General features: G+C 36.8%; 1 protein-coding gene across 8 annotated transcripts in view; it reads left to right on the top strand.

Moving 5' to 3' along the window:
• LOC138106396 (diacylglycerol kinase beta) overlaps positions 1–22,950 on the top strand; it is a 425,706-nt gene that overhangs the window by 109,850 nt on the left and 292,906 nt on the right. For 6 of the 8 annotated variants that reach the window (XM_069006937.1, XM_069006936.1, XM_069006939.1 and 3 more), the window contains one exon: positions 12,588–12,848. In XM_069006937.1, the coding sequence (XP_068863038.1) occupies positions 12,779–12,848 (70 nt within the window). In that variant the 5' untranslated portion in view covers positions 12,588–12,778. Of the gene's footprint in view, positions 1–7,011; positions 7,042–12,587; positions 12,849–16,812; positions 16,911–22,950 lie in introns of those variants that run through there. The other 2 variants (XM_069006940.1, XM_069006944.1) reach the window with 2 other exon arrangements.

Below are 22,950 nucleotides of genomic sequence, written 5' to 3'. Positions count from 1 at the left end.
AGTTTCTTCTTTTATAATGCAAGCACATAACTACTAATTATGTTGTTATTACTTGACATTTTTCATCTGTTCCATTGGTCTAGCCAGGTTGTAAAGAAGGAGCAGAAAAATGAAGTCGATTTAGACACTGAATGTCAGAGTGCAGACACTGTAATTTGGGTCAGAAAAGCAATAGATTCCCCAGGCTGCATAATTCCAATTGCCCAGTTTATTTTAACTCTGTGATTTCTGCCTGTGCAGTCTAAGCAGCTAAGTGTAAACACTAGTACCTCAAATCCTGAATCACAGATTTGTATAGATGCACATCACCTGAGAGTGCATCATCTTTCTCTGTGGTGATTTTTGTTTGTTTGATTTTTCTTCTTGTGGCTAATAGTAATTTTTTTTGGGTAAAACACCCCATGTTATATGGCATGCATCTAATGAGAAAACAGAGGGGCTATTTTGGTTCACTGCAAGTATAAGCAAAACCTTTTAATTATGAAAGTTACTGGGGTGCAGCAAAATCAGTTCCGTGAATATCCATTGGAACATATAAGCAAGTTTATTTTAAGTTAATTTTATATTTTTGAGGTTGGAGGGCTTATGAGGCTTTAGCGAATCTTTGGTGAAGGTTCTCAGAAGATAAAACCTCTGTTTTGTGAGGAAGTCTAACTTTATCATTTAAAATACAGCCTTTGGAAAGAGAACTTCTTATGGAATGGTTTTAAATAACAAATTTAAATAGAATATTTTTGCTCTCTCTTTTTTTTTTAATGATGTGAGCTATACCAAAATTGGATGACATTAGTAAACCAAGTGACTTACAGATTACATAGCTGTGATATCCTTGTGATACAAAGAGCGTGAAAGTAGATCAGACTCTTTTAGGCTTATTTCATATATAGAAGGATTCAATTGTGCATATTTTAATGCAGGGCATGTGAAAGGAATGACTCATAATTAACAAATCACTTAGTAAAGTTAAACAGATATTCTTTACTGTGGGGCACTGGAACTGGTGAGGCTCTGGGCGCTGCCCAGAAAAGTTGTAGATACTCCATCCCTGGAAGTGTTCATGGGCAGATTAGATGGGTCTCTATGAAATCTGGTCTACTGAAAGGTGTCCCTGCCCCTGGCAGGGGTATTGAAACTAGATGATCTTCAAGGACCCTTCCAACTCAAGCCATTCTATGATTTCTATTAACATAGGTGTTTTTAAAATTCACACATTCTACAATTGATGAAAATGGCTGTTACATGGGTGGCTCCTGGTAAATGTTTTAGAAGTACGTCCTCTGCCTGGTGGTAAGAGTAGAGCACACAAGGGACTTTGGAAAATCTCTTCATTTGAAGACTTTCATGGATTGAATCAGAAAGGTAGAACAGAAAATAATTCTTAACCCCTAAAAAACCTGCTTTTAAAAAATTGTTTTCATATTCTGTCTTGCAAGATTTCAATGGAATTCAAGCTCTGTAATATAAATGTTTCATATGCAGCCTTCTCATAAAGCATCTAGACCTTTAGTGATGACTTTGTACAAGTACATGGAAGAACTATTACAGTAGTTGCTAAGTACCAACTGAGCTTTATAAAGCAAATACAGGGTAAAAAGGTTGAAAACCAATGAAAGATGAAATGTGACTTAACAAGCTTGTGCCTATTCATAACTTACAAGGTTTCTTTCATAGTTTCTCTTTAGTAATAGAAAGCTGAGCATAAATATTATAGGTAATTTTGCCATTTTTAGGATCATATGGAAGTTCTACAGGGCCAATTTTTAAACTCTTTAGTTATCAGTGTAAAACAAATTTTAGACATTTCTGTTTGAGACACCTTTGTTTCAGTGAGTAGACCTTCAGTTGGCTTAAGGTAGTTACATAGGTACGTTCTAAAAGTTAAGTTTTAGAATCATAAAGTTTGAAGCAAAGGAAACAACTAAGAAGGATGTGAACATCTGACTTGCAATGCAATCAAGTGCAGTGTGTTCATCCCAGTGCTTCAGCTGAGAAACCAACAAAACCAATAGAAAGGATTGCAGGTTGAAGGCAGAAAGGCTTCTATAGATGTGAAATAGTGTAATAGATACAGGTTTGCAATTGTTTGCAATTAATGGTGCTGCTATTCAAGTTAAGAATATAAATTCATGGAGGTAGTACATCTCTAATTAGTATTACCAGGAATGTAGTGCTCTTGCGTGGTGCTTCTGTTCTGTGTGGGAGTGGAGTCCAGAAGATTGAATCATGTAATTATTTCTCATATAGAAGCACAAATGTAGTGTTATCCAGTTGCCATCCATTTTATTATTCTTTTTTTTTTTTTGTAGTTGACAAGGAATTCTTCAACAATTTAAGCACAGAAACAACAATGAATCGTTGAGTTTCTTTTTGTGTTTGTGTATTTATTCTACTTTCCTTGCTTTATTGCCATCTTTGATTTCTGGCTTTTCATTAGTTACCGTATTCTAATATATAAGCCTTTTTGATGTAAGGCTTAAAAATATATTCAAAATAGACTAAATGTTTTCATTCCTCACTAGATGTATTTGTTTACTTATTTTGAAAGAAAATGGAAGGAAATATATAAAACATTGTTTATATTTTGCTTTTTAAAACTATGGTAAAAATGAATTGCACAAAAAATGATTATTTGTTTGAATAATGATGTTTATGATTCAGAAGTAAGCATATAGATGATTTTTAGTTTATGACAAATATAGTAATAGCAGAAAAAGGCTGACCTACACTGTAAAAGTGTTCCAATATGAAGATTATTTAGTAATTGTTTGGCTCTTGACTACAATTTGTGAGTAGGATTAAAACTCCCTTGGGCAAAATCCTGTGGATCCCCAGGGGAATTGCAGAGGATGAGGAAACACAAGCATCAACATTCAGCAAAGTCAGGGGAAATTGTTTCAAATTTCAAGCGAAAGTCTTACTAAGCAGGTTCAGGGTTTTTTTATCCAACAAATGCACTTTTAAGGCAAGCTGCCCGCTGGAGTAAAATAATGCTTTCCATGTGTTTATCCTGTGTCTCTTTTCAGGTATATTTGGGCATAGTTTATTACTGTATCTAAGCAGGTTGTCCCCAAGTTTATCAGTAGTAGAGGCAAAAGGAACTGGAATGTGACAAATTTGGACATTTGTCTTCACAGGCTGGTGAAGACAGGCTGTGCTGTTGCCCTCCAGATGTCAGGAGGGGCAAAGTCCCACCAGTGTCCCCCTAGCATATATTTAGCAGTCTATAGACAAAGCAGGCAAAACCAAAACCAAATCCTGAAGGGATATATGTGTGCATTCCAGACCTGCAATAGGAGACCAGCTACCCTTTACTCTCGAACTATGTTACACTGTAGCATAAGTTAAAATCAGTCTTAGCCTTCACTTAGCTTGAAGTTTCCTGCATCTGTTCTCAGTCTTGAACAAAGGCTTGTTTCTGAAAGCTTCATTTATTAGAAAATACTCCTTTCTGCCAGTCCTACTCTTCTCCTATCTATAGAAAAATCATACATACAATAGCAATAATTTCAGTGTCAAGGACTACTGTGTAAAAACATAAGCTAAATCTGAGGAGAATTAATTGCAACATTTAAAAAGAGAAAATAATTAGGTAGAATTCCAGAGAAAAACCTGCTAGAAAATGATAACAGAAATGCACAGCCTCTCTCAAGAGAAAAAGTGTATTTAAGATGCAAGCATAGTATAAGCTAGCTCAGACAAAGGATTCCCAAGGGAAAAAGGAGATAGGATCTACTTTTTTTCTTCTTCCCTTTAAGATGGGAAAAACACTGGGAAACTCAAATTAACAAAAGTGAACTTTCGTATTGAAAACTGAACACCACGGAAAATGAACACAAACTTAAGTTGTTTAAAACTGTAATTATGTAACTTTGTCAATTAAAAATGCAATCAAACACCAATTTTTAGTTGTTAAAAATTCCATGGGAATGTTGGCACTTCTTACCTACAAAGCATTCTGAAGTAAGTAATATACTGAAGTCAGTAGATGGAGGACATAAATTTCACTGTTTTCTTCTCATACTCTGAAAAAAAATCAGCTCAGTTAACCATGAAGATGTAGGGTTTTCCCATCTGAAAGATGGGGCAATGTGTTAAAGTCTTTAAGTTGGTATGTCTGTCTGTGTGGGATGGACAGTCAAACAAACAAACGAAGGACCCTCAGTCAGAAAATGCACTTCTGTCCCTGAATAGACCTCTAGAGTGTAGTTCTGCAAATGCCAGCTCTCTGTCTCAGTTTACTCAATGGCAGTGTATGAACTGCAGGAAAATATTTAAGGATTTTATAAGAGACTGATAAGGTGTGATAAGAGACTGATAAGGTGTACTTATGCTGTAGAAGGATGTGAGGCCAAGCCACCTTTAAGTAATGGTTTTGGTATTGAGAGCTGTGGACCTGTGACATCCTGGCCTTCAGCATCCCTTAGACATGTGTGCAGGAGGTCAGGCAGAGGTGCAGAGCCTGCTCTGATGCTTGTGGTGCTGAGCCAACTTGGATCTTCCCTTCTGGCTTTGTTTCAGTAAAACTGCCTCACTCGTGCTCTGCTTGTGCATCCACATCTCTAGTGTCAGTATGGACACCATCAGAGCAAATTCTAGGAACATGCAAATGGCAATGCTCACTGATCCTTCACAAACCCAGAAGTTGTTGTCTTCTTGGAGCTGAATTTGAATGGGTCAGGAATTTTTTCTGGGTGAATAGGGAATTGTGCTTCGAGATGCTGCTGCCACCACATAGTTTATTTCAGGTGAAGATATGCATTCTTGTAGGTGAGGGGGCCGCCTTATTTCGATAACCCATTTGGTATCTCACTATCACTGAACTCTTTTATAGTAAAGCTAATGAAGAAATACAAAACCATTTGTAGTTGTCTAGAAGGCTCCACACTATCCCAGTGGAGAGTGACATAGCGCCAGCTATTCATATCCCAGGACTGCAATAATTTAATCAACTTCTCCATACAGCTCGCTCCCTAGGGGAAAAAAAAAAATTCCACATAATAGAAAACAATCTAGCATGAACTTCTCCTATGAAATCCTTTAACCTGCCTGCTAACCTGATCTCTATTGTCTGTACAGATTTTCTATTGATTAAATTAGGTTCACATTTTCACAAGTTATTTATAAGGAATTCCAGTGCCCTGTTCCCAGTTTATTTTAAAATTGTGCAAAGCATTTGAATGAGGACAGCAGTTAACAAATCTTTTCCTCTAACGCTGTGGAACATTTTTGTCACAAGACTAAAGAACATTTCTTCAAAGGCTTATTTCCGAGCATGAAGTAGGAATTTCTGCCCCAGGAAATTATGGATCATCAGGATTCTTCCCCAGTTGTAAATTATGCTTTTCAGCTTTGCTTTCCTGTAATGTAATCACCCCTAGAGCACCTAAACATGGAGAGATTAATTAAATCAAACAATTAAACACAAAAAATCCTTGTAGTTTATTGCCAACAAAAGTTAATTGTTAGGCAGAATTTAGAGGTTGCCCCATGAGAGGGAAATGAAAGAAAAGAGGAAGAACACATGGCAGGTAATAGTCAAAGAGCTTAACCTCTGTTGATATGGGTGGAGATACTTGTGGTGCTGGTTGTGGGGAGGTCTGTGTAGAGCTCATATTGAGTGATGCACTTCTGGAGCTGCCTTTCCTGGGGAAGACGGCAGATGCATGCTTTGGAAGACAGAGATTGTCCCCAGGATGTTTAATCTATGATGCTCCAGATTTTGAAGGAGTTTCAGTGGATATATAGAAATAATGGTGAGCAATATGGAAAGAATTGTTTGAGTGATTGATTAATCCTTCCATCAGAGTGATTTATCTAGTGGACAGCCTAATGTGCTTTGTTAGAGAACTTACCATAGATTACACAGATATACCTATAAAAGCCAGTGCTTTCTGTCCCAGATTGCTTTTCTCCATTTATTAAAGACTATCAGTCATAAGCTTTGGTGATTCAGCCTTCTTTTAATGCTTTTAATATTCAAATAGTATATATTTTTAAAAGTCACCAATTTCAAAATTCTACCCACTGTCTAGAAATCTTTTTATCTGAACAGTTTATTTTCTACTTTTTGTTGGGGTCAATTTTTTTTCTCTCTTTTTTTTTATGCCTCCTAGTTTCAATATGTTTATAATTAGTCACTTATACAATCAAAATATTATTCAATGTGATCATTTAGTCATAAAAAAAAATGGTTTCAAATTTTAGTGGCCCTGTGGAAAAATTTGCTTGTTTAGTCATTGATGTAAAATAGTAAGAAGGATGAGTAACTCCTCAACTTTTCTCTTCCAATTTTCACTTTTTAAATCTGTTTTCCTAAAATTGTTACCGAGATGTTTTAAACATTGGGAACAGTTCCATGACTCTCACTTGGAGGAGATTTTTCAATTATGTACTACTTGTCTCGTAAGCATAAATTAAATTCCAGTGGTGTTTTTTTGACTTTTAGTTTGTTCAGCTGTATTATTTAAAGAAAGAAAAAAGCCTTTATAGACTTCTGATGAATCAGCAAAAATATGTTGTGGTATTTCCTTGTACCAGAGTCTCCTCAGGTTTCATTTATTTCAGTATTTCTTTTAGTGAAGAAAACACTGAGAAATTTGAATGTAGTTCTTCTGACTTGGTAGGTAATTAATGTAACAACCTGGAAATAGCACACCTAGGAGTTTTAAAATTTAAGGTCAATCAGAAGTTTCCTTTAAAGAATTCATATGATGAAGTTAAGGTACATGAAAGGTGTCCTGGTTTTGGCTAGGATAGGGTTAGTTTTAAACTTAGTAGCTGGTACAGAGCTGTGTTTTGGATTTAGTATGAAAATTATGCTGATAACACAGTGTTTAGTTGTTGCTAAGTAGTGCTTACCCTAAGTCAAGGACTTTTCAGTTTCCCATGCTCTGCCAGTGAGGAGCTGCACAAGGAGCAGGGAGGGAGCATATCCAGGGCAGCTGGCCAGAGGGATATTCCATACCATGGACTGTCATGCTCAGGGTATAAACTGGGAGGAATTGGCTGATTGCTGCTCAGGAGAGGCTGATTGGTTCTCAGGTGAGCAACTGTATTGTGCATCACTTGTTTCCCTTGGGTTTTATTTCACTCTCTCCTTTTGGTATCTCCCTTTTCATTAACATTATTCTTAACAAATTTGCTTCAGTTATTAAACTGCTCTTAAATCAATCCTAACTATACTCAGTGATGTTGCTGTCTTGCATTCTGATCGGTTTTTATCAGTGCTCAGTTTTTGTTGCTAATATTTTTCCCTGTCACAAACTGTAGTATTGGTGAAATATTTTCACAAACATTCAAGTATTCTGCTTGCCATGCCAAAATAGGGTTTGTGTTGCATGTCTTCTTAGTGTTTACTGATATATTCCATATAAATAATTCAAGAAAGTGAATTTGAATGATTGCTTCTCTGAGGAATACAGTCCATATCTTTGTATTAAAATTTAAATGGATGTTTTTACATGTCCCAGACTAGTACACCTGGGAATAAAGTAGTCAATAAAACAAGTGGGCTTGTGAGTTGTGCTGGTTTCTTCTTTAAAGGGGAGAGATTTCAGCTTGATAAGGAAACTATCAGTGATTTCAGTGTGTTGATGTTTATAGTTTATATTTCAGAATTGTTTTAATTTACATCAGTAAACATCCTTTACTAAATTGAAAAAAAAAAGTGTACTACCGAAAAGACTTTATACTAAATACAGTGCAAAAACAAGGGATGTTGTTATGTAAAATATGCAACTTAAATTACATTACTTCTTTATTTGAAAGTAAAGAAACCAGAATGGTGGTGATTAGCAGATATTTTGGTTGGATTTCTTGCCCATCAGACTCTTCATACTAAGCTTTCAACAATGCAAATTTGGGGTATTTCTGGCATCAGAGACATTGTTCTCTACAAAGTGTAAAATCCATTGCAGGAACACCTACACATGTCTTGTATATCTGTACATAATGCCTGCATTTCCAGGCAAGAAATTAATGATTGTTAGCATGGTTTTTTTTTTTGGAGAACAGAGAAAAGTTTCAGGCACACATGTAAGCATTTGTTATCTGATATGTAAAAATTCTCCTTTGGAAAATCCATGATGTCACCCACACTGAAAATCACAGGATCTAGCTAACCACGGCAAAAGTGTAGGACCCTGCTGAAGAAAATACCAAGTACATTCTGTACAGAAAAGCTCCTGAAAGGCATAATTGCTGCAGCCTCCATAGCAATTAAGGTATAAAATATTCTGTTATTTATTCCTATTGTTCAGGCAAAAATCATTAATCAGTCCTGTTGTGGAAAACTGTAGTTTCTGTGGAAGGAAAGTTGCTATAGCTCTACCCAGTGCCTCCTTTATGGAGTAACTGTGAATTGAGGAAATTGCATGTGAGATGTACTTTGGGAAAGGGCTGGTAGAAAGCAAACGATGGCTGAGCAAATCCAAAAGCCAGTTTCTGGGCTGTTCTAAGTTTCCCTGTTATGGTAGTTAGAAATAAGTCCCTTAAGGCATGCATTAAGATGAATGTCATGCTTTCAGACACAACAGTGAGGTTGGACCTCAAAAGAAACTCCTGTCTTTCAGGGAGTTGTGTTGGGTTGGTTGAGAAACTGGACATGTCTCCATGGGCCGAAGTTCAAAGATGAAACTGGTGTTGTTGATCAGTTTTGTAGGACTGATGTAATTTTTTTTCTCCAAATACTCTCCAAAAACTCCTCTTTCCTTGCAAGGAGGACTGAATAATGTAAATGAGATGGAGTCGTGAGGTTGGCGTATAGGGAATTTGCCTTTATGTTTTTTTTTTTCCTCCATTGAATATTCCTTTTTCTTTTCTCAGCCTGGCTTCTGTACAGCAGCTGAGGATTTCGGTGGCATGGGGAATTCCTGGAAATCTAAGTTTGTTAGCAATGTTGGCTGAATGCTAAGTAATTTGATTTGTATAGTTTTTAACAAAGCTTTGCTTCCTAGTTTGGGTATGTGTCCTCGTAGGAATCCTGACAGAACACTTAATAAACTTTCAAATTCAGAAAGGAAAACATGTTATGAGAAGGAGACTGGAATTCTAAGACTCATTATAGTCAATGGCTAGAGGAGGAAGATTTTTTTACAATTCTTTTTGTGATTAAATGAATGGTTTATTAATGTAGTGTTTCTAGTTTCTCTTATTTGTTAGGCCTGCTTTGTGACTGGTTGAGAGGGCAGTGAAGCTTGTCTAAGTGTATATTAACAAAATGCACACACAGATCTAAGTTACCCAGAATTTTTTCAATCTCTTAGAGGATTGCTGGAAAGTTCCCTACCTGACATTGTATGTATTTTAACTGTATGCTGTGTTGTGTTCTTCTAAGTAATTTATCTCTGTATGAACAGGTCAAATCACTCAGTGTGATCTGTTTAGAGCTCCTGATCTTTATTTTGCCTCACAGCAAGCACATTTGATTAATGTTGTAGTTCCAGGTTCTTTTTTTCCTATGTGGTAGTATTATCGCTGTTACTACTTTCCTCTTCATATACTTATGTATAGGTTTCTCAATGCATGGCCTTCCTGGAGCACTTAAAGAACACTAATTAAGTATAAAGAAGTGAATTTATATTAAACTCTTCTGAAAAAGATAATATAAATGACCTCATATTTTCTTCTACAGAAATTAGGATATTTGCATAGTATATAGATGATCTTCCAATGTATACCTTAACAAATAACACAACACATAACACAAATATGCATTGATGACTTTTGTCTTCAGCATCTGTATACTGTGCTTGCTTTCTTATAAACACAATACTATCTACCTAAAATGGAAAAATATCACTATAAAAGGTTTAAGTGTGAAAAACTAAATATTGCAGGGATCTTTCCTTATTTAGGACTCTGCAGCAGCAGAACCTACCAGGAAACTGAAAAAAGGAAATACTTACAAGGTTCCTTTTGGTGATATCCTCTGCATTGTGTGTCTGTGTATTTCTGCATCACATATACTGAGGTGGTCAGGACCTGGCTGCAGTCCAGAGACCAGTGACCTACCCTCAGAGGACTGCATACCTCCCCTTTCCTGTTCCCAGATTACACTTGGCAAATTACATCCTCTGTGTCGGCCTTAGGCTCCCCTTTCAAAGGACGGAACTTGCATTTGAGAGTTTTCCAGAATAAAAATGGAATTCTGCTGTATGTTCCATGATAGCTGCTGTTCTTACACACAAACTCCATCTTCTTTCCTGTGAGCTGCCATGCCCATACTACATTTTTTCCATTGCTGTAATCTCATGCAGGACATGTATGTTTTGCTGCAACGCTGGTTCTAGGCTGCAGAGCCTGGGTGTCTGGTAAAGGGGAAAGGATGTCAGAGTTGATCATTTAGATCTGTTTTCCCTGCTGATGTTCTGTGTATACAACAAACTTTGTAGACAGTGGTCAAAGGTATTGCATATGAATAGATTGATCAGACTAGAGTGCACAGCATCACTACTTTGCTGGCTGTAGTAATTCTAATGGTAAGCTGTTTATCACAAATATTCATATTAAATAATCAAGATAATCTCTAACTGTACAGTATTCAGCAATGTTAGCTTTTGTAGGTAATGAAGCTAATGTAGTTAAGGATGATGCAAATAGTAAAACTGGATGAAATCGTGGTAGAAAATTTTGTGTACGTTAAATCAATTATGCAAATACAATTTAAAAAAATCAGTAAAATCTAATCAGTTCCCAAGATTATAAGAAATATGTACCTACTTGAAGATATAAAACTGTCTTCAATACAATCTAATCCACTGCCAGAAATGAAACATCTCTAATTTGATTAAAATGGCCCAGTTGACCATAGTTATTTTTTTTAGCCATGGATAAAAGGATTGAAGTTCACAAGACAGAATGATAGCTTTTCTTACTAAATAGCGCTTTTAGCTTTTGTAGTTGCTGACCATTTTCAGGCACTGATCTTGATTCACAGAGGTTTGAGGGCTGATGTGCCTTGTACTTGGCCAGTATCATTCACATTAATGTTACATTTTTCGTTCCAATCTCCATGTTCCTGTTTAGTTTTCATTATTTTTTCAATTATATTATACAATTATATATTCAATCAGTGTTTCTAGATCTTCCAACTCATCATTGTTTTTTCTAACTTGAGGAGATGAAGAGCATAGGAATCTCTTCTAGTACAAATTTTTAAAAGGCAAGGCAGCTGTTTATGTACTTACACAGCTTAACTTGCTCGCAGTATAGTCCCTGCATTCAAATGGTTCACCAGGAAGGGTCTGAGAGCAATGAAAGCATGCTCTGGGACTAAGGTGTCTTCCTTAGTGTCTGCATGAATTTCTTTGTACAGTAATGATACTCGTGTATGTAAGACAGGCAGGAAAAAAAAAAAAGAAGAAGAAAAGGTGTTGTCTGATTGGGTTAATGTGGGTTTTTTTTAAATGTGCTTCTCTTCCTAGTAATTTTTTTGTTTTTCCTTTCTTTCCCCTCATGACTCCTTTTCTATTCCTTCTTAGCTACCAACATCTTCCTCCTTAGCACTCATTCCATTAATGTGTTACTCTCTTCTGGTCTGAATTTTTTGTTTTCTCTTTTTGTAATTTAACCCTTATAAATGATATATTGCTAGACATATGAAGAGATTCCACTTACTTTCTAAAATTAGCTTACTAGTCTAAACTGGTCTTCTAGGCAACCTCTGTAATCAATAAAAGATAAATACCACAGGAGGCAATTAATCACATTTTAAGATTATGTTGTAACTGGAAGGATTAATTGCTGCCTGGGCCACCTGTCTCTTTGTGATGATTAAAGGGAGTGCCTGAGATGACAGTCTCAGATGAGGTACCTGGCTCTCAGATGGCTAAAATTAGATGAAAAGTAGCATACCTGTTGTTCCAGGAGTGGTGTTGGTAATGCATTGCTTTCAGAGGGTCTGTCCTACAGAGGTAGAAACTGCATAAAATTGGGATGGGAAGGCACCCACAGTTTGATTTCCCCCCCCACCCCCCCGAACTGACTTTTGTGATGATACCAACAGTTATATTTGATTTTCACTAGTGACCAGCAATGTTGTGATGTCCTAGAAATCAACCCCTTACTATTTTGTTAGAATAGTTAATACTTGCATAACTCTTACGTGAACTTCTCAGCGAACTGCAGAATCCATTTGATTTTTGGCATGAGGAGTTAGAAGCTTCAGAGCATTTCTGACAAGGCTACACAGTGCTGTATAACAACATAATTGGGTACAAATCCAGTTACAGCAATTTGCTTTTAAAATCATAAGGAACTAACTTTACTGATAAGATATTATCTACTATTTCAGTGGGTGTTACTAAATCAGGAACATCTCCATACAGTGTGTCCAGGTACATTTGATCATAAACAGCTGATAATTTTTTGGTGAATGCTGCACATAAGCATTTGGAATTAAAGGAAAAATAATTTGGACATACATATAAAACTGTTTATAGACGAATACTGAATGGAACTGCATATGAGAAAATATTTATTAGTTACAAGTATTCCCATGGGAAAACTGGTATTTATTCTGGTATTTAATATTTTTTATTTTATTCTGGTATATTTGGTATTTATTCTGGTATTTGATCTTTTAACAGTGTTGTAACTTGCCACTGAACCAACACATTTGGAACAGTTCATACCATCAAAAACTTCTTCCACATAGACTGATGCCATCTTGGCACTCTCCAGACACTGTGAACTGAAGTTAAAAACCTTTATGGAGTTTATAACAGCGGGGTCAAAAGGAATATTCTTCTGATATACAAGGAGGACCCTTACTGCCAGTATGACGAGCCAGGAGAAGTGGGTTAACCTTAGCCCTGGAGAGTTCTCTCAGCTTCAGAAATATGCAGAATGTAAGTAATATTTAATATATTTCATTTTATGGCTAAATCAAGAGTATTTTGAATGCAGAACATAAAATTGTTGTATTATTGATACTATTCACTGTCAGGTAAGAGGTTAAATTATGGTTTATGTTTATTTTTTTAATCCAAAATATATGTTCTTTAGAGGGAAAGAAAAAAATCAGTTGGGGTCTGGAACACTTTTTCTGAACAATTTTTTTGCGGTATGATACCATGTAGACTGACTATGGGTTGGTTAGGTAACTGAGTATTTGGAGAACAAATTTTTTAGGCTTTGCCTAATTTATCTTAATTTGCCTCAATTTGCCATAGCAATTTGTAGGCCACTACACTGGCACTTTTAGATAAAACGAAGGTTTGCCTCAGTCATGGGGGAAGCATGGAGATTCCTGAAGAAACACATCTAGGCATCCAATATTGAAAAGTTTCTAATGCTTCAAGCAATGTGAAGGAAAAGCTGTCCTGTGAAAGACCAAGAAATAAAATTATCTCTTAAGACGAAGTTCTTTAGTTACTGCTTAGGGAAAATTCCTTTCAGTTGCTTGAGACACTTAAATGGCTCAGAATTATGTACTTAAAGGGCAGATACTGAACACAGATTTTGGAGACAGTTCGTGAAGCCTGATAAGACCTGAACTGAAAAAGCTCAGTAACATTTAGGAAGTTCTCCTGTGTGATAAGTAATCTAAATTTCAGTTTCTAAAAATGGAGAAAAACTCATATGATTTATGAATGTTATTGATTTATTACAAGAGGAAACATTTGGTTATGAGGTAAAATGAAGACTGGTGATTGCTTTGGGTCTTTTTGTGCCTATGGCATCACAGTATATAGTTAATTGTATTTTGGTGTAGTCATGTAACAGAGCAATCATAAGATGATTATTAGAATGATTAATGTAATTATTATGGAATAGTACATTCCACTGGAATGTGATTTAGATTCTTAATATTTCCTTGGTTACCAAGTTAAGCCATGAATTATAACCTATATAGGGCAATGTCATTGAACAACAACAACAAAAAAATCAGGTAGAATTATTTAAATTGTGCATTCTGGAACAAGTATATCGGAGTCTCACAGTTCTCTGCAGAAATTGCTGTACAGTTTAAAGTATTCTATTCCTTAAAGTGTTTCCTCCCCATGTCACCATCTCACCTGAAAGGATAAGCTGTAGAGTTGAAGGAAATTTGCTTCATATACTGCTTTACATCCTTAGTGATGTCACTGAGAAAAGAGCTATTTTTTTTCTCATTTCATAGAGAAATATAAAACATTGCATTGTCCGGTATTTAATGAGTTAGGACTTCCGATGTAAAAGAAGGCCTTAAAAATCTGCTAGAAGTATGGGAAAAGAAAGTATCTGTGCTTTTTAGTAGTTCTTTTTTTTTGTATGTGATACATAGAAACATTAAATAAAGGGAAACAAGGTGCAATTATACAGAGCTTAAAACATCCACGTTTTATATTGATAATTCATTGCTTTCAGAGACCATTGTGAAGAAAACTTTGTATTTCATATGTTTTAATATGAATAATCTTGTTTGTTTTAAATTACATCACCAAATAAATAGTAAACATAATAGACCAGTTTAAAAAAAATCACTTTTGAAATGATTTACCACTTCCTGGGAAGATATTTTCAAATTATTTTTCTTTTTTTTTTTTCAATACCAGAATCTGAAGATGTCTAACAGAGATAGAAAGTTAGGTGGTTTTTTTTTGTTTTTCACATGCATTCTTATAATTTAAGCCTCAGTGCAGCCATTTGCCAAAATATTTGCCTTCCTTGTGGGGGAAAAAAGGCACTTAAGATACTCTTTTAATTTTGGCTTCCCTTTGCTCCTCCAGCATTTCCTGCACACACAATAGTTCAGAGCCGTTGTTTTAGTAGAACTGTTGATGTCAGGGAAATTGTTCTAATATGTTTGTGTTCAGGTTTGTGTGTGTACATTAAAGAAAGATATGTTGTCTTTCTAGCTTCCTCTGCTCCTCTGTAATGAAATCTTTTTGGAAATGTGAAATGCGGCACATTTTTGTATAAATAGTTCAATTTCTGAGGCAATTAGAAAAAAAATTGTTAATATTATATAAATTTTTGTGTATAATACCAAGGGAATAAATCCCAGGTATGGACATTGAATTTTTGGGCTGTCCAATTTAATTTAACTAAATGACTGAATAACAGTATCTTTAGTGTGTGATCTAAGACTTTAAATGCAATTTAAAAAAAAAATGGAATCAATATTTTTGAATTGGATGTATTTTTTATGTAACATGGCAAGATACAAAAGGTTGTGGTAGTAGATATCTTTACTCATTACTAAATAATAATTAGGTTGTATGGAATTTTGTGAAGCTTGAATATATAATTGCTTTGCTATTTGTTGAACTTGGAAACAATGAACTGAAAATCCCCAAATTTCATTTTGTGACTTTGTAGAGTTTGATTCACTTAAAAAAATAAAAATAATAATAATTAAAAAAACCCAAACAAACAAAAAAAACCCCTAAACAACAAAAGTTCTCAAACAATTAAAAAAAAAATGCACTGCTCATTTTTCTCCAGCATGGAACTTGAAGTACCAGGGTTCTCCTGCAGGATGGATGGCTGATCCGGGTATCAGAAGGTGACACTGTGGGGAGGTTTGACGTTTTGGCAGTTGTCTGCTAACAAGTGGTGGTGATGAGCACCCAGCTGTGCCTCATGCTAAGGAGTGGGTTTCACTGCAGCTCTTTGGAATAAGTAGGGAGTTCATACAGAGGTGATTTGTTTTGCATTCACCTTCTGATATGCAGGCTTGTAATTTGCTTTGCCTTTCAGTTTGGTGTAGAGATTTTTCTTCATCTTACCCAAATAGCAACGTTATTTTGACTGTATTTATAAATCCTATTTTAGTTCGCATCCACCTTTAGTACTAGAATAAAGGGTATAATCTACCAAAAACTTACCTGCCTTGGATCATACTCTTAGTGGCTGATAGTCACTTCTGCCTAATGAGATCACTGGAAATCAAAATTACTTTTATACAGCTGTGATGGGTTGATTTTGGCAGGATGCCAGTTGCTCACCAAACAGTTCTATTACTCCTGACTCTCTTCCCATGTTCTGGGGTGGGGTACATTCCACGGGAGACAGTCCTCCACAAACTTCTCCAGTGTGGGCCTTTACCCTGGGCTGCAGTTCTTCAGGGATACAAAACAGGCACCTTTAGCTGGTGCATGGGAAGAGGGGGTGTGCTGAGCTGCCTTGTGCTATAACCAGTAGGAAGTTCTTAAGGACAGAGTGGATTTCGATTTCTGCTTTTCTTTGGAGCCTAAGTAAATTCGGTTAAGAAAGTTTGCTCTTCCATTTTAGGCACTTCATGTGTCTATTCATGCAGAACATGTTCTCTTTAAAATGCATTTGCTGGTGTTTTGCATATTGACTTTGTGATTAGAAAAAACTCCTTGCACAGTTCCCTGCTGACACTGAATCTCCTCAGCCTAACCTGGCTACAGAGTGAGGTAGTGTTTTACTTACGTGGCAGCCTCTGCTCTGGGCACGAGCACACACCACTGCACGAGGCTGAAAGCCTTAGTTGGGATCCAGCATAGGAAGGGGTGCTAACCCAGACTATTCTGCTGCGTAGCAGACAGGGCACAGAGTGAGGGATTTGGGTTTGAGCCTTTTGAGGTTGAAGCTCAGTTTGAAGCCATATCCTTGATCTTTCCCCTATCTGGAAAGCAGTACTATCGCACCTCTACCTGTTTTATGAAGATTTGCTGCCGGACTTTGCTGAAATCGGTCACACCTGCAAGTGTTACAGTTTCCAAGAGGAACAGCTTCAAAGAGACAAATTTAGTGCCTCTTATCTTTACACTGAAATAGAACTCAGGTGGCACCTAGATGAGCTGCTTCTCTTGGCATCAATTGACTTCAGTCAGGCAAAGAAAATCTCAAACCAAATTGAGATACAGACTGCACAGATAATAAGTACTTCCAGAGTTGAGCTGATGCCTTGAGATGCCACCTAAAAACAGAGACTAGACAAGAATAAGGGAATAAAGGTAGGTATTTATTTGAAAGGCCTTCAAAGGTACACCATGGGGAGCCAGAGGCTACTCTCAAAATGGACCCCAAGATGGCCAACAGGTCACGAGATCTTCACACTTTTGTAAGTTTGCGTCATTTGCGTATCAGGGTTAATTCTCCAGTTAGAGCTTTAGTTAATGATATAATTTCCCCAAGCTTGTCTCCCCTTTAGAGGCTTTTGGTTTATACCTTTTGGGCCTAGGACAGCCTGAGTGTCCTTGGAGAGCAGGCCTGGAGAGGCTTTGTTATGTCTGCCTAGCATGAGAGAGCAGAAGTTAACAGGCTACAAGAAACTTCAGTTACACACTAGGCAGTACAGGATTTGAAAAATATGAAAGTTAAAACCTAAAGCATCAGAGTCATATGTGCATATAGAGCTCATATAAGAGTGGACATTATAGATTCAGCTGTCTTGGACTTATTGCTCTGAATTCAGCATAAATTCCCTTTTTAGTCACCGAAGTAGGTGTGTGGATCTTTCACTGTATAAACCCCTTTAAACCACTCATGTGGATTCTAGTACTCTGAGAAGGACATGTGCTTTTCCCTTTCTGACTGAAAGACACTTTGCTCTAGTTCAGTGTAGTTCTTCTTTTTATTAATCTTCTGTGAGCTTGATGATAGCCTGTCTACTCTGGCACCTACTGTTAAACAAGGTCTGCTCCTAGCTCTGTGTGCAGGTAGTGTCCTTGTAATCACTTTGAAAAATTCGTACCATGTCTTGTCTGCCTGTTTTCTTCTTCACATAGTTATAGTATGATTCAGTGCTTTATCCAACTGTACTGTTTGGTGAACCCAAACCCTGAATGTAAAATTTCTTTCTTGAATATATAAAAGCTTTTCTCAATTTCCATAAATATAACTTAATAGCAAAGGAGAATGAGTTCTCCACCATTTGTTCCTAATCACAAAATATTTCCATCTAAGCAGCACTCAGAACTTCTTAGTAAGTGAATATCGTCCTGTAAATTAATCCAAGGAATATCTGTAATTTTGTTTTAGTGAATTATTTTTGAGCTCAAGTCAAGGCAATTTCATGCTGTCAACTTAGGACCCTTCTTTGTCTGCCTGCCATATTAAATAATTTGGGGCTTCAATGAATTTTTTGGAACAGTTTAAATATTACTTACAAAATTTCTTGAGTCCAAAGAGTGTATTGCCTAATACTTGGCACTTTGCAGTTGATATGCATATGTGTGGTTTTGGAAGCATAATTATTTCCAAAGGCAGTTCCTCTATGTCCTTCTTCCCAGTCACATTAAAAATCTGCTCTCTCCTCTTGCTCTGAAGATAGAACAGTAGAACATATTTTGCATTAGATCTTTGCCTGGTTTTAAATTGCCTCAGAAGAACAGGTGAAAAGAAAAGAAAAAAACCTGGGATAACTGGTGTGATTATTATATAATAGTGATAATAATGACAGCAACAGTAATGTAGCCCACACCAAATCCTGAAGATTATAGGGAAATAAATGCACTTGAGAGAAGAATATTTTTTTCTCTAGATTTCGTGATCAATGCTGGCTGAGGGAAAGAAAGGTGAAGAGATGTAGGGATTTTTCTGTAGAAAAGTGTCATTGCATAGGGTAAGGTACATACAGGATGTTTCAGGCAGAAACAGTTTCTTCTAAACGATATGGTACCAGATATGTGTTTGTAAGTTGTATGAGCAGCAGCTGAGGGAGCTGGGGTTGTTTAGCCTGGAGGAAAGGAGGGTCAGGTGTGACCTTATCACTCTCTACAACTGCCCTAAAGGAGGCTGTAGTCAGGTGGGGATTGTCCTTTTATCCTACGAAACCAGCAACAAGACAAAAGGACACAATCTCAAGTTGCACCAGGGGAGGTTCAGGTTGGACATCAGATTTTCCTCATGGAAGGGGTTGTTAAGCATTGGAACAGACTGCCCAGGGCAGTAGTGGATTCACCACACCTGCGAGTGTTCAAGGAAGGAGTGGATGTGGCACTTAGTGCCATTGTCTGATTGACAAGGTGATCAGTCAGAGGTGGGACTTGACGATCTTGAGGTCTTTTTCAACCTAAATGATTCTGTGATTCGCTGATATGTGTCATTCTGTACTACTCGAACAGGAGCCTGAATTGCAAGGGCATTAGAGGCAAACAATATAAATAGCTTCATTGTGATTATTATCTGTATGGTAAATTGGATTAGTTTGGACAGGGTTTTTTTTTTAATCCTTTTTATTAAATGAATTTTGTATCTCCTTTTTATTAAATGAAGTTTTATGGCTGTTGTAGTCCAAATTATATGTTAAAAGGAGCTTAGAGGATTCTGCTCCAAAAGAAAGTGGGGAAATATTGAAGGGATTTGAAACAGTTAAAGCAAGACTATTTCATGAGTCAGCTAAGCATTAAAAAAGAAGGAAAAAAAAAAAAGGAAGCTCTTCCCTCAGTAGGGGGAGAAAAGGCCTCTGAGCTCTGGCAGCATGTGCACTCTGGGGAAATAGCTTGGTTTTGTGTTGTCCTTTTGAGTTTGTCAACAAAACGTGCCCTGAGGAAAAAACCTGAAAAAAACTTTTTGCAAAACTTTTGGCAGTGATTTTTTCCCAGGCTGGTGGAGGAAAACTTGGGCAGACTGTCACAGCCCGAAGATAGAAATAGATGCTGGAGTGCTACTGAAATGACTGTGAGAACAGAAACAGCATCAGCAGCTGCAGCATCTTTTGATGTAGCATCAATAGCTACTGCAAGAACTAGACAGTGAAACAATTTTATAGGGGAACAGGAAGGAGGAATTTGTGAAAAAGATCACTGAAGAAAAACGGGAAGGTCAGCAAAAGTTTTGGTTCAAAATTAAGTTGGCAGAGACTCTTGAGTGGGTTTGGCTCTGTGGTCCTAACAGAGGGAAATATTATCTTTTACAATGGGTATAAATGATGACCTGGAGTGAATTTCGTAAGTGTGGCAGCTGGTCACCAGCAGCTATGGGCCATTACACAATCCCTCAGAGGGTCTCAGACTTCTAATGCCACATGGAATTGTGCTAATTCTAATGAGGGACTGAACCTCATCAAGAACAATTTGACAAAAAGCTATTTTTGACTGTGTGGAAAATGGAGAGAGAATATCACTGGTGATTACTGAAAATAGTTTTACCCCAAGTATTGGATTTTAGGATTATGGTGTTTCTGCTGCTGTTAGTAAAGATGGAGGCAACTAGGTTCTCAAAAAGTTTTGACAGAATCTATTAGACTGGCTGAAAGGTGGAGTCTGCCATTGCTGAGAGTACAATATTCCATGCACTTGGGAGAACTTCATGGAGAAGGATAATGGGTCTAGTGAGAGATCCAGTCTTTGCATGCAAGGCCTGTTGGGGGTAGACTGGGCAGAAAAAGGGACCAGTTGATAATTTGTAGAGTCTGAATCCTTATCCTAAATCTGTGATTGGAAATTAAAAATCTAAGTAGGAGAAAATGGAGTGGAGAAAACTACTCAATGGTTTGGTGCAACACTTGCTTTAGTTCTCCTGAGAGGTGAATTATGAAATATCCTAATTGATATAACACTGTAATTTTTATATTCAGATCTGTGAATTTAAATCCTTTGTGCACATTCCTGTGTTGCATCAGTTTAGAGAAAATGGGATAGGAATGTTACATATTATTTATTTAGGCTCTAGTTAGATTTACTCTTAAAAAAACCCTGAACTCTGTCCAAAGGAAGGCTGTTACATCCAGTCTTCACTGATAAGGATTATTAGATCTGACTTTGACTTGTGTTAGACTGAAATCCAAAATAGAAGAGATACAAAGTTGTGAATTTATTTTTCATTTAACCAGTCACAGTTGAGACTTGACCTCTGAAGATCTTACCACAGATAAGGTTGTTGTGGGAGATTGAAAGCTGGGCACCAATATAATCCACAGAAATATTAGTGGATTCCTTTCCTTTCTCTAGTGAGGGTTTCTGTGCTAGGTCCTAAAGAGAAGGTAAGATAGGAATGATGAGTTGAGCATTTCTGAAGAAAAAAACCTGATAAACATTCAATAATACAGTACGATCTGGATCTCTGAGGTGGGCTTTCTAATGAGATAAAATGCTTAGTGTTTCTGCCATGATAAATGCCTACTGGTGTCTAGCAGTTGTGTTTTTAACCAAACAGAACCTGGTCAATTCTCCAGTTAGCCTGTCAATGGTAGGCAGTATCATACTGACTGTCCACAGTTGTGAGTAAGGAGGAACCTTTTTATGTCTGTCAGGTGGGATACTCATGTATGCAGAACTTTTTTCCTGCTTCCACACCCATACTGAAGAGGGGCTTGTTTAAGGTATAAACTGTTTAGGGAAAGGAAAAACTGTTTGGGGAAAGGAACGATGTAGAAGAGTTCTGAACTCTTTGGTTAAAGGGACTATGAAATTATTCAGGAGTTTCTTTATTTTATGAAAAGACAAATGCACTGAAGTACGTTTTTGTCCCTCTCAGGCTGCTATACATTCTAATTTGAAGCATTCTTTTAGAAATATTGGCTTTCATAGAACTTTGAATTGTACATAGTAATGGCACAAAGTAGTCACATTGAGTGACTTGGAGTATCTTATTACAGTATTATGTTCATGTCTTAGCTAATTACAGGGATCCTCTCCTGTCTTATGACTGCAAGAATCTTCATATGTCAGCAGCAGGGAGACATGTTGTGAGAGCAGAAAATAGTGAATTTATAATTGTTACTATCAGCTGGCAAAATTGGGACAAATCTCCTGTTTATAAATGCCCCAGAATCATAGAATTGTAAAGTCTGGAAAAGACCCCCTTCCTCAGCAGAACAGAAGATGCTCTCGGAATATCTGATTTGTTCAAGAATACCGATATAAAGGGATTATAGTCAGCAAAATGCAAAACTACTGTTGCTACTCTGTGCTGTTGACTGGAGACTGCTAACAAGAGATCATATAACATGAAGAGACTTAGTCAATTTAGTAAAAGCAGAGAAGGCAGTAGGTTGTTAGAGAAAACCTGTAATTCAAAATTTTTGAAGATGTTGACAAATTGGTCCAGAGTTGGATCAGCTCAATGAAGCACCAGATGTTTTTAGCATCAATATCTTTTTTAAAGAGCTGCCTCTGCTTCCTGAATAATTGATTGGTAGGGTCAAAATTATGATGCCTCTGAAAATTGTATCTTTCATTTAGGGGTAACGAAAGTATTAGGAAGCAAATGGTCTCAGTTGTGCTAGTGCTAACACACTTTATTTGTCCATTTTAGGAAAGCTAGTGGAGGTGTCAAAGTTTTGTACCTATTTAGATCATATATGGAAGAAATGTTAAAGGAATTGGAGAAGGAAGAAAATTGATTCAGCCTGCTCGATAGTACCAAGTTGCATTGATCCCAGAATCCAGAGAGAAAATTCTGTTAGAGAAGGCTGTTATTATTACAAACCCATCATTTGTGCATAAAGAGGCACTGGAAATGCTTTCTGTGTGATGAATAGGACAGCATCTGTGTGATGAATTAGAAGCATTTGGTGGTCTCACTACAAGATGATAATTTACCTGCAACCTTCTTGCACATTGGCTTCATCTGGGAGAGGGGGGAAGAGAAAGCAACCACAACACCTGGAGAAGACTGTAAGGTTTGCTCAGTCTTGCTGAGCAATGAAACTTAGTAGTTCAATACACAGTAGTTCAGTACAGATGTTGAATTTGTTGTGCTGAGACTGGACAATGTTAGGCCCTTATTTTCAGGATAATCATATCATATTCTAGATTATGCTACTAAGTTTCCAGTGTTCCTGTTGAGGGCAGAGTGGCTGTTTCAGTACCTGGGGAAGATAAGGTTAGTCAGAACTGTAGCATTGCCAGTAGTATCAGGGCTTGAGTTAACTCTTAGACATGCAGATAATGGTTCTTAAATAATATAGTTGTAGTAGAAGGGAATGATGAGAAATTCTTTAGGGTAAAAGTTAATGACTTTGCATTTCCATTTTCAAGCATATCGTTGCAAGAAGCAAAGGTAAGGAGTTCTTACAAAGTCCAAAATAGAAACACTTGTTCACAGAAT

Source organism: Aphelocoma coerulescens, chromosome 2, assembly GCF_041296385.1.
Source record: "Aphelocoma coerulescens isolate FSJ_1873_10779 chromosome 2, UR_Acoe_1.0, whole genome shotgun sequence".
Classification (NCBI taxonomy): Eukaryota; Metazoa; Chordata; class Aves; order Passeriformes; family Corvidae; genus Aphelocoma; species Aphelocoma coerulescens.
Note: the sequence above shows the minus strand (reverse complement) of the source record. Positions and strands in the feature narration are given on the sequence as shown.